Source organism: Thamnophis elegans, chromosome 3 (assembly GCF_009769535.1).
Source record: "Thamnophis elegans isolate rThaEle1 chromosome 3, rThaEle1.pri, whole genome shotgun sequence".
Classification (NCBI taxonomy): domain Eukaryota; kingdom Metazoa; phylum Chordata; class Lepidosauria; order Squamata; family Colubridae; genus Thamnophis; species Thamnophis elegans.
Window position 1 is genome coordinate 91,348,677 of NC_045543.1, and position 12,421 is coordinate 91,361,097.

At 37.1% G+C, this 12,421-nt stretch overlaps 1 protein-coding gene across 1 annotated transcript in view; it reads right to left on the minus strand.

Moving 5' to 3' along the window:
• GRAMD2B (GRAM domain containing 2B) overlaps positions 1-12,421 on the minus strand; it is a 44,101-nt gene that overhangs the window by 3,340 nt on the left and 28,340 nt on the right. Inside the window, exons 5-12 of the mRNA XM_032214644.1 lie at positions 12,041-12,144; positions 9,268-9,363; positions 8,683-8,754; positions 8,225-8,305; positions 6,082-6,193; positions 5,631-5,741; positions 4,504-4,591; positions 2,777-2,881 (exon numbers count right to left, since the gene is read on the minus strand). Coding sequence (XP_032070535.1) covers positions 2,777-2,881; positions 4,504-4,591; positions 5,631-5,741; positions 6,082-6,193; positions 8,225-8,305; positions 8,683-8,754; positions 9,268-9,363; positions 12,041-12,144 — 769 coding nt within the window. The remainder of the gene's footprint in view (positions 1-2,776; positions 2,882-4,503; positions 4,592-5,630; positions 5,742-6,081; positions 6,194-8,224; positions 8,306-8,682; positions 8,755-9,267; positions 9,364-12,040; positions 12,145-12,421) is intronic.

Sequence of the window (12,421 nt, forward strand, 5' to 3'; positions counted from 1 at the left end):
GATATACACTGAATAAAGCAACTTCATGATACAAGACTCATATCAGCAATGTACGTTCAGATCATTTGGTAAAACAAAGATTTTGATTTTCTCTAAAAAAATATATATATATATATATATAGCTCATGTGGCCCAGTTAATAGACAGTATTTGTAGAACAAGAGCTTTAAACAACTGGGTATGATTTTTCATTCAACAAATTAGGTAAGCATATTGCTTATGCTATTCTAAATGGCCAAAAGTGCATTGCAACTATCAAAGCCAAAAGGGTCAGTTACATCCTTATTGAATTCATATGTTTATTGTTAAACCTATAACTCAGGTGTTATGTGATGCAGGTGTAATTGACTACTTATGGGACTATCTGGTCCAAATCTTCAACTGTATCTTTGGTGTGGTCTTTCATACAAAAGTTGCTTTACTGAAGCTGATATAGGCCATAGATTAATGCCTTAGTTTTATATCTGAAGTTGACTTTTTTTTTCACAGGATCTCACTGCCTTAATACTCACTGACACTTTTATATCACCTTGAAATGTGAAGATGTTCAAAAAACTGGCTATAAGTAAGCAAAGATTGTACCATCAAAGAACAGTAGATGTTAAAAATTGGACATAGTTTGATATCAGCCTTACAAAATTGTGGACAGCAATCTTGACTCTAGTTCTAAGCCAACAAAATACTTTGAGCAGCAAACTCTTTCTAAATATCACAGAATGTTTACATTCACCAACTTAATACTCTTAATACTCTTTCTTTACAAGCAGCAGAAGGCAGACTCACAAACATCTATGACAACAGAACCTACTGGCTGAGATGCTGCTGAAATTCTAGCATATGCCCTATTTTATTGTAACTTTAAAAATTTAATTGTAAGAAAATGGAAATTTAACATACATTTACTTTGGTTATTATGAGTTGTGAGTCCTTTTCTTTTTGCACAGGGTTTATTAGCATTACACTAAAGCACTAAAACACTGTGTAAAGCACCACACATTATAAGGGTTTGTACAACTGGGCTACAATTAGATTCTCTGCACATACAAAATGTAATTCTGGTCCTATAACTTCGATAGCAGATATTTTTGCAGAAATTCACTGAAAATTGTCTGTCTTCATTCTAGAAAAGTATTCACCTGCTATTTTTTTTACAATACAGTAATCCAATCGCAACGTGGTCAGGCATGAGTGACTGTCTGAAGGGCCTCCCAATTTAGAAAAGGGAACAACTGACACATTAGATGTGCATGTCTACATGCCTTATGGCCCTCAGCTGTGACCGGCTGTTTGCACAAGAGGACACCGGGACTCCTCAGTCTTGAATGTGGAAGCGCGACCCCATTGAGGCTCAATAATGGCAAGACTATTAAAACCACTAATGGATAAGGTGAAATAATTAATGTAAAGGCAAAAAAAAGGCATCCACAGTGCTGTGCTGTAGTAGTGTGATATAATCTGCCAGGCTAGGACAATCATTTACTAAGGGTCCCCATTCTGTAAGATCTATGGGATGAGGGCTAGGGCTTTTCATTGGTGGACTCTACCCAGTGAAACACGTTACCCCAGAAATGAGGATGGTCCCATCCCTTTTTAAATTCAGAGTGCATATTTAAACTGTATTGTTTCAATTGGCATGAAGCCTCTAGTTAGTCCTGGTGTCTCTTTTGCATTTAATTTTGATTATGGTTCTAACGGTTGTCTACTGATTGTGAAGTGAACATGACGATCATTAAGAGAACACCAGAAAGTGAACCCATGGTTTGTAATGGATGGTTTTTTCCCCCAGAAATTGGAAGTAAACACTGGTTTCTGGCAAAAAAATGTCATAAATTGTGACCACGGGATGTTACAAGTGGGCATAAATGTAGGCTGATTGCAAGGCCTCCAAATGTGATTGTGTGATCATGGATTGTTGGAACTTCAAATCTGGGTACCTTTTTTGGAGGGGGGAATCTTATAACTTGGAAAGGTCACTAAACAACAGGTCCTAAGTCGCAAACTACTTGTATATGGAAAAATACTTATTTTAAAATATGTTGGATAAACAAAAAGTCAATTTCATATAAAAGAAATGTAAAAATATAGTGTATGGTTATAAAAAGGGAGTGGGCAGCATATTTTACTAGTTTTGCAATTAACAACAAAAACAATAAATGTGCAGAAAAAGAAAAAGCAGGAAACTAGCCAGGCCAGATATGGGTCCTATGTGATATAGCTCAAGTCTTGAATTTGTTAATAATTATGTTTTTATCCTTGGCAGTGGTGTGTTTTTATATTATATATTTTTAAAATCTATTTTAGGGTTAGGGTAATAAATATAAACAAACAACCAAATAAATGTTTAACAAGGGCAAGCCTGGTTAAAGAAGAATAAATGTAACACCAGAAAAAGTCAGAATGACAGCAACAATGTCGATATTGTTGATCAGTTAGATGTTACCTGCTTGGACTTTCAGACTTTTGATAAAGTCTCTCCCCAAAGATTTCTTGGAAAACTTATTACTCAGATGACTTATCTCTGGAATCATAAGCAGTTTATGTCTCAAGTTTTCATGTCCTGCTTGTATTTGACCATTGTAAGAAGTAGATATTGGGCTAGTCAGATTCTCACCTAGACCACTTCATCTTTCTTGTTTTTAAATTTATTTTTTAAAAAAAGCATGGGTAGAGTTTCTATAATATAATCACTAACTCCCTGCACCCGGGAAGGATGGTGAAGAATAATCAATAGAAAATAGTACAAAAGACACTGCATTACAACAAAGAGTATCCTTACTCATTCATATGTGGATTCACAGTAGAAGCCATGGATACAAGTTGCTCTTCCAAACGATGAACTTTATATCGCATATAGAATGTGGAACAAATGAGGATAAAAACACTGCAAGAGAGACGTAGAAGAAGAAAAAAGAACATAAACAGGTGACTACTCATGTAAGATAAACTCATTTGTAATATAGAAAACCTATTACAATATCAAAGCTCCTGTTACACTAAATTAGGTAACATTAACCATGCTTTGTCAAATCCTGTGCCGATGTGCTTTAATTTTAGCTTAACATCTGTGTGAACAGATATTCAGAAGGAGGTTGGAGATACTGCTCCTTAAGACAGGGGTCACCAACTGGTGGTCCATGAGAAAATTTTGGTGGTCCGCAGAAAAATTATTTGCATTTTTTATTGCACTAAATCAGGGGTCCTCAAACTACAGCCTCTGGGCCAGATCAGAGGGGGGAAGAAATTCTGACTTGGGCACTGCTTCAGCCTCTTGGTTTTGGGCGAAGGCTGGAGGGAAGTGCCACTGGGGGCAAAGAGCTGGAGGGCCTCTTTCAAGTGGGACTCCAGCATGGCCTGGAATTGGCTGACCATTTCAGCCTACTGAGCCTCCAGGTTCTGGTACCTGGCCTTGCACTCCCTCAGGTCTTCCCTCTGCTTAGAAAGCATATGTTTGTAGTCCACAGTCAGGTGCTTCTGCTGAGCCTCCTTCTTGGCCAGATCCAATTTGAACTGAGCCAGCTGTTTTGCCAACTCTTTCTCATGGTGGCTACTTAGCTCCAACAACTGCTTCCTGTTGGGCCCTAAGCAGCCCGGGCAGGCAGGCGAGGAGTGGCTGGGAGGGGAGGGGCGAGTAGAGGCTGTCAAGGTGCCTCTTGATGTGAGTGACATCAAGTTGCCCACACACTCCCAGTCACATGACCTAGCTATTTCATTTTCATTTATTGAATTTCTAGGCTGCCCAATCCCGGAGGACTCCGGGTGGCTTACAGAAATGAGAAATAATGAGAAGGGGTTAAAACAATAAGACTCAACAAGATTAAGAAGAAACACAACATGCACCCAGTCAACATGCACCCAGCCATGCCCACCCAGGTGGTCATTAGGCAAATCATATTAGTGGTCCGTGGGATTTAAAATTATGAATTTGCTGGTCACTGAGGTCCAAAAGATTGGTGACCCCTGCCTTAAGAAAGCCTGAATAGGGAATGAGAAAGGTCCTTGTGAGACCAACAAGGAAAGCAAATGTTACTGGGTTGGGCTCTTATCTGCTCCAGCAGATAACAGCCCAGCAGCTCCTTGCCCTATTCAACAGGTTTCCTCAGAAATTTGCTCTGCTTTATCAATCCTCTTATCTGCTACTTGGTTTGCAGTTTTGCTGCCTGCTCTGCTTTGCCCATAAATCCTGAAAATATCCATCAATCTTTTTTTCTGTTACCTCTAGGAGTCTAGCAAAATGCTTTTGGAAACGACATAAGCTTGTTATCCATGTAACACAACTCGGAGTAATTTAGACAGATCACATTTTTCTCCCTCCATTTTCCCCAGTGGAAATGTTTACAGTGGAACACATTCAGATCTTTATTTGCATGCAGCAAGTAAGAAAAAGAAATTCAGAAAACATTTATTTAGCTGCTGCGCATCCAACTTTCAGAATATATCCCAGGAAAGATGCTGTCAGCCTTATGCTTAACTTTGTAATTTGAGGAAATGGGTCTACATACTTACAGAATAGCATAAACAATGAGTATGTGAGTCACCGACAAAAATAATTGAAAATTCATTCTGTCGAAAGATCCGAGGATTCCTGAAGAAACTATGAGAGAAAAAGAAAAATTAACCTAGCTTTTGAAAAAGACTTCGGCTAAACACATACAATAGTGGGGGATTACAAATGCAAAATAACAAAGAGATTCCATTTGATTGTTCTTTTTTTCTCACCTATGAAATATATTAAATAAGTATGTTAATGTAAGTTGCAGTTTAATGTTGCTTAATTAAGGGGAACTAGCTTTGTCTAGTTAACATGAACATGGTAAATCACGACACTTTTTTTTAATCTCAAAAAGCCTTGATTAAAATTTACAGCTTAAATATATGATTACTCTATCAGCCAGATTAGGTTCTTTCACCATATGGGAGTTGCATTTGAAGATGTAAACTGAAATATGTTCAGAATAACAAGGCAAAGAAAGGAATTCCAAAAATACTCAAGGCTACAATCTGTGGTTAAGAAATTGATCTGCAAGCATATGCAGACTCCCTGCTATAAATTAAAGGAAATTGGGAGACTACATGGGAAGTCACAGTCCTTTTATGTTGTCACAGCTATAAATTAGGCCTCCTTCCCCGAATGTCTCTTATTCTTCCCTTTCTCCTACATTTTCCATATAAATCCACATATCTTATCATTTCATTTCAATCTAGAAAACTGTACTTCAGAACTGATTTACATAAACCCACCACTAATAATAAATAAATATTATGTTGGAAAATAAGATCTGCATGCTAAGATCAGATCCAAATAGGCTAGAACAGATGAAAAAAAAAAAGAAATGGAGAAAAGATTGTCAAAGTATACCTAATCAAGAAATGTCACCTAGAAACAAGGAAGATCAAGGAAGGACTGGAAAGCATAAAGCAGTAAATAACAGCTATTGCCAAGGTGATCAGCAGATATGAAATTTGAATTGCACCTTGTAGGCAGAATCTCCAATTTCAGTCAAATCAGAAAGGTTTCTACTTATCCATTAATGAAGAGACTGCAGTGAATCAATCAACATTTGACAAAGAAGAAACTATACAATTCTGGGCACAGTTATGGGTCACCCCAAAGAAATACAAGATTTACTTACTGTTTCTTGAAACGTTCCTAATTTGATCATCACATCTACATTTGGACTGTACATCTTTCATGTCTGTCTTGGAACTTTTGAAATGAGACTGCTTATCAGTCTCATGGTAATCTATTGGAGAAGAAGAAACATATACTAAAACAAAAGATGGGCCATTTGAATAGTTTTGAGACCAATAAATGCTAACAAAGTACTTTGATAGATCTGAACAATGTTTGCACTCCTCATTCGTTGTCGAAATCTTCCAAATGTCTAGACCACGGATGTCAAACTTGCGGCATCACGTTGCCACCACATGATGTATTGTGACACATTTTCCCTTCATAGATCTAGGGTGGGTGTGGCCTGCACGTAACACATCTGGCCCAAGGGCCGCCAGTTCGACACCCCCGGTCTAGACTAAAAAAATGTATTTTAAGATAGCCAAGAAACATTTTTTTAAAAAGCAAACCTTGAAAGTGTTCCAATTCTGGGCTTTGAGAACCAGTGCTGCTGGATTCTTCCATCTCCTGTCTACGTCTCTGTATGATGCCATCCAGTTCAGAGAAATCATGACTGAAATCCTGGAAAGGGTCAATGTATTAGAAATGCCAATTAAATATCAATTTGTTATTTTCCTTTGTACCCATAAAGTTGAAAACTATTACAATGAAATGTTCTCAGTGTAGACCGACTTCCACATCCATCCATCCATCCATCCATCCATCTATCAAAATGGCTGTGTGTGTGTGTGTGTGTGTGTGTGTGTGTGTGTGTGTGTTCCAGCATAACTCTGCAACGCCTCAAGGAATTTCAACCAAACTTAGTACACAGATGACTTACTCTCTGAAAAAAAAATGTGGGGGTAAGACACCCCTAACACGACTCGGGGTGTGTGTTCTGTGGAGCCTTAAAATGGCTTCTACTGTACTGCCATAAAATGGCTTCTACTGTACAGCGCAATGGAATTGCCATGGTAACAGCTTCACAGTACTCCACAAGAGGGCTCCCTCTGGTAAGGGGGGAAATCCAACATTAGAAATTAAGTATAATCTTTATTGTCATTGTACTTAAATACAACGAAATTATACTTAAATACAATGAAATTATGTTTGGTCTGGACATTTCCCCCCTATAAATAAATACCCAGGCAATATAGGGTTATCAACTAGTATTCCATAAAACATAGTGAGGCTTGCTAGTAGTTACATACAGTATATATAATAGAGATACAACAACTTTAGGTCTCAGGACATCAGCCATCCAAACCCTGCTAAAACTACCAACTTGTAATGTATAATGTTAAAATGGGTATTCTTTTAATTAATGCACATTAAATGTAATACATTTAATTACTTGAATTTTAATTATATTTACTTAGTTCCCCCACCCAATCCCATCTACTGTTGTGTGTCCTCCAGAATATCATTCAAAGTTGAAGGTGGTTTTCAGCCTGAAAAATATTGTGCAGCCCTGCTGTTTCTATAATTGCAGCCAAAGTGTATCTTAACCTAATGGGTAGAACAGTAAGACTGTAGACAGAAGACTTCCCGGTGCATAAACGTCAGCAATTGATTTTCATCAAGCCGTGTCATTTCAAATAATTTAGTTTGCAGATAATATCATTTCTTTTAAATCTTTGAAATTGATGGGAAGGAATGTTGGAGCTTGAAGAGTTGTGCAGATGTTACTTAATCTTATTGTTTTTGTGATGAAATGTAATAGGCTGGATTCCCAGGTGGCAGAGGGTGCATTCCAGAGGAAAAAAGAGACAACTCAGTCCAGATATTTTGTTAGAGAAAGCAGGTGAAAATAGCCTCTCTCAAATAGTTCTCTGAATGTCTGGTGGATGCTGATAATAGAGTGCTTAGACTGACAAGACTCTGTCTGTAGGTATGCAAACAATAAATAACTCAGCGTGGAAGAATCATCAGATATCAGTTTTTTCTATGGGGGTCTAACTATATATTTATATGTGTGAATGGGTGTATGCATACAGATGATAGAGGATAAATTTCATGCCTCTGGTAAAGTAGACTTTAGTTCTAGTATATGTTAGGAGGATCCTTGCAGAATTATGTCATGTACATGAGTTGTACCCTTTTCTGTATGAGGAGCTATTGTACATTATAACAGAGTCACCTTGATGAGATGGGCGGCATAGAAGTCTAAACAATATAAAATAAAAGTAATTTATGCTTTTGTCATCTCATGGCTGAATATTGTAATATGCTCTTCATGGCTCAACACTTGACTATCTTTGAAAAGACTACTTTCACAGGTTGAATGTGCCCATGCGATAATAGGTGGGAGAGAAATTTTATTAAGGGTCCCTTCAGAGGGTCTCTTGAAGATATGGATATTCAGAAAATGTTTGGGGACAATGAAAATTAACCTACTTATTCTGAATAAGACATCGTCTAGATGTCTGCTGGTGTATTTTGACAGCAATTAAATTTCTATTGCTGGTCATAAGCCACTCAGAGCCATTAGAAACTATAGAAATTCCAGTACATAAATAAAATTAATAAAATATTTTATTTTATTTTATAAAAAAGGCTATTTCTAATGTAGTTCTCCATTATAAATATTTTTCTCTTCAAAAATAAACTTACCAGAGGTAATGTTGTAGGACGATCAGCTCTGAAACTACTTTCTAGGGGAGAAGGATTAGGACTGTTGCCAACACTCGCATCCTGAAATGTGCAATTTTAAAATTTACACAATTGGAGTAGGATTAACTAAGTAATATCAGAAATAGTCACAGATATACAGGTAGAACTTGCTTAACCACTGCCCTGCTTAGCAACTGTTCAGGATTATGACATGGTGCTGAAAAAGTAACTATCTTTCCTATTACCTACTTCTATTGGTATCTTATGACTATGTAACTTTTTTACTTGCATGTATACTGAGAGTTTATCTAAATTCCTTGTATGTCCAATCACACTTGGCCAATAAAGAATATTCTATTCTATTCTATTCCATTCCATTCCATTCCCCACTTCACTCTCCACTCCACTGATTCGTCCTCACACGTATGATTTACAGATCTGAAGAAAATTTTGCTTACCTCTAGATGACTGCAAACAGATTTTAACAGTTTGTAAACAGTGTCTCTGGACAGAAAAGAGACGAACATGTACTGTAAAGAAAACCACCAACAAATATAATTTAAAACCAGGAAAAACTGGTAGAGCTTGCCTATCCTATTATTCTTACTAAAGTATATCCCATTAATTATTACTTAAGAATCTGAGGCATCTACATACCACATGCAATCCCATGTACTCAGCTGACTTTTAATCATCTGCTTTTCATAAATGAAGTTTACAAGACGCTCTCTAAACTATTACTTTGTGCCAAGGCTTTCATCAAGTTACCACATTTATGCCTGAGCAAGATCAGTTTTAACATGATATATTAAGAATCCTTTATCTATTTATTATGTAATCACACTCAGTGCCACTTCCCATATTTGGGAACGATACTCTGAAAGAGTGCAGAACATAAGAGAATAACTGTAAAAGAGGAATATACGATTTCTAGTTCATATAGTCCTCAATTTTTATTCCCAATTATATTCCCAGAAACAGGGATAAAGAAATTCAAACAACCACCATAACAAAATTATGTGGTAAATAAAATGTGAACTTACCCTATCTGAGACTGTAGCTATAATGAGAGCATTTGGCACTAAAATGGCAGTTTTAGTCTTCTTTATTAGTGTTACAGATAACACAGGTATAGTAATCTAAAATGAAAGCATAATAATTATTACAACATGAAGATGTCAACTGAGCCAACAATATTGATTGGTTATGCAGCAGAACCCATGCAAAGAAGTGAATACTGGTTTTTATAATGTAATTTCTGCTGTGAGGATACCTAGATACTTTCAGATAAAGCCATCTTTTTAGATTTAAGATAATTTGAGTGCCAATTTGATGCCTACATTACATAATAACAAAAATAATAAAACATGTAAAATAGATGGATGTTATCTTAAAATTATTATGTTTCAATCTGTGATGAATGCAAAAGGCCTGCAAACTACTTTTGATATGCATTGCGTTTTATCATTTAAAACTATACATACATATATACATACATACATACATACATACATACATGAATGCATACATACATACATACATAACACAGTTCCACTACATTGTGTTCTGACCTCTATTTAACCCAAAAATAGTTACAACAATGCTAATTATTAGGAAATGGAAGCAGATTGATTAAAAATGTCATAAAAAGGAATGGTTGGCAAAATTCTTTATAATTAAGCAGTTTTCTAATGCTGCAAAATATTCAACTAAATCTCATTTCGATTATATCCAGCTGGGAAGCACTCCATGTATTTGTTTTCTTCCTGACAATGTTATAATCAAAAAAATAGTACAAAAATTTGCCGTGAAGGAAAGGGTTTTTAAAAATGAAATTAGCTGAGCACTTCTCTGAGAATAAAATCACACTGGAGAAACTTTGCTTACAAGTAAAGATGCAAATTGCATCTTCACATAATGCTAGGGAAGAATCTAACTATAGTTTGTTATAAAGCAAGAAACACACATTATTGTTGGGAGTTCAGGCTGAACATCTTAAATTGCATCCTGTTCCAGTGCTAGTGAAATTTGATTTATGAATGAAGTTTTAAGGCCTGCTGCTTTCTTATGGTTTTGCCTATACAAAGTGGGAATTTACCATTGAAATTATTGGTCAAATAGCCAATAGAAATAATTTCACTGTAATACTTTGAATAGCTCACATGCTATAAAGGTGTTTGATTTTCTACTTATATAGTGCATATGACAGATAGCAGTGGTCCCCAACCTTTTCAGCTCAGCAGAACGGGGGAGGTGGCAGCTGGGGAAGAGAGGGGATGGTTTTGCACATATGTGCACACTGCTTTCACTAATGCAGCTTTGTGTGCGCATGCATACACACTTTCCCACCACTTCCACAGGCCTGGTTCCTATGGGCTGTGGCCTGGAATTGGGCCGCAGCCTGGGGTTGGGGACAGAGGTGGGTTCCTCCCGGTCCTGTCGGTATGCCAGAAGAGGTAGTGAAAATCTGGTGTACTGGATCAGACTGGTAGTAATGGTGCTTGGCCACGCCCCAAACCTCCGTCAGAAGCTTTTTTTTTAAAGCCCCTTTTCCTTGCCGGTTCAGGCAAGGAAAAGAGGTTTTAAAAACTGAAAGAGAGAGGGGAGAGGGAGGAGGGAGAGAGAAAGAAAATAAATAAAAAGGAATCTCACTTTTTAACCAGGGTTCACCAAAGTAGAAAGAAAATGATCTAGCTTTAAATTGGAACTGAGCATGCCCAGCTGTGGAATTCTGGGAGTTGAAATCCACAAGTATTAATGCTGCAAACTTTAAATTGAAATCTGCTTTAAATTGAAAAGCTGCTCAAAAGAAGTTTGCAAAATGACATTCAGCAGTTGTTTCTGGGTCAACTGAACAACAAACTGGATAAAAGGTAGGATTCTTATATGGTTCTATGTTTTTGAAGTTTTGGGGTTTGTGCAATATGGGCTTTGTGTTTCTAAAAGGGTTTGGATCATTCCCTGCTTGTGAATGGAGCCAAACTTTCTCTCAGTGACATGTGGTGAGGTTTATGGCTGGTGAGGCAAGCAGGCAAAAGCTGCCCTGCCATCCTGGTGCTATGACCAACATAGAGGTGGGACACTGGCTGTGGAATTCTGGGAGTTAATTCTGGTTGCTAAGCAAGAGTTAAGTGAGCTTCACCACATTTTACCCAATTCATGACCTCTCTTGGTGAGTGACATCAAGTTGGCCATGCCCACCCAGTCACATGACTGCTAAGCCACACCCACAAAATAGGCCACACCCACATAATAGGTAGTAAAAAAAATTGAAACCCACCCCTGGTTGGGGACCCCTGCCATAAAACATTAGCATTTGTAATTCTCGTTTGGTTGCATATTACAGAAAAAATAGGCATGCATAATTGACAGGACATCATAAGCTATATTTATTTATGAATGAAGGCAAATATATGTGTTCCAGGATAATGATGCGAGATCAAATTTGGGTTGGTTACCGGGACCAGAGATTTACTCTTCCACGCTTTTGGACTCATGCAGGAGCCCATCTTCAGGGAATTTTCTAGAATATGTGCTTTTGGTTGTTCTGTGAGTCACGCTTATGTGATGCCTTCTTATTGGCTGAATGGTGTGTTGATCGCTGGCGATCGCCTGTCATTTTCTTGTGCTGCCAAACACTTGGCTCCTAAATATTTGATAAGCTGGGGCAATTCAGCATTCGTGTTAACTGACAAGGGGTCCATTTCCCGAGCTTCAATCATTTCCCAGGCTATTTTTGTACCTGTATGGTCTATATATTATATTTATGTTTTATTTATTTAAATATATTTATTATATTTATTTATATTTGTTTACCTTGATATCTTTGCCAAAGACTTTGGAATGGAAGCAAATCCAGTTCTCTGATACATATAGCTTCCCTTGGTACATAATTTCTTTCTGTAAGGCACAGGTGAAATCTACAAAGATCAAATGAGTAATGTTATCTAACTGGGAATATGTACAGCCTGGCCAGGCAATACATCTAACACACACTATATATCTAAGATAATTTTCTTAAAACAAATATTGCAAATTCAAAGGTAAGCCCTCTGCAAAGATTAAAAAGTCTGGAAAAATAGTCTAGTTGTCTTAGAATCTACATTGTATATATGAATATTGAGTAGAAAGAGCTATTAAGTACTAAATACCAGTAGACTCATTTAGCAACTACAATTGGGGACAGCAATTTGGACG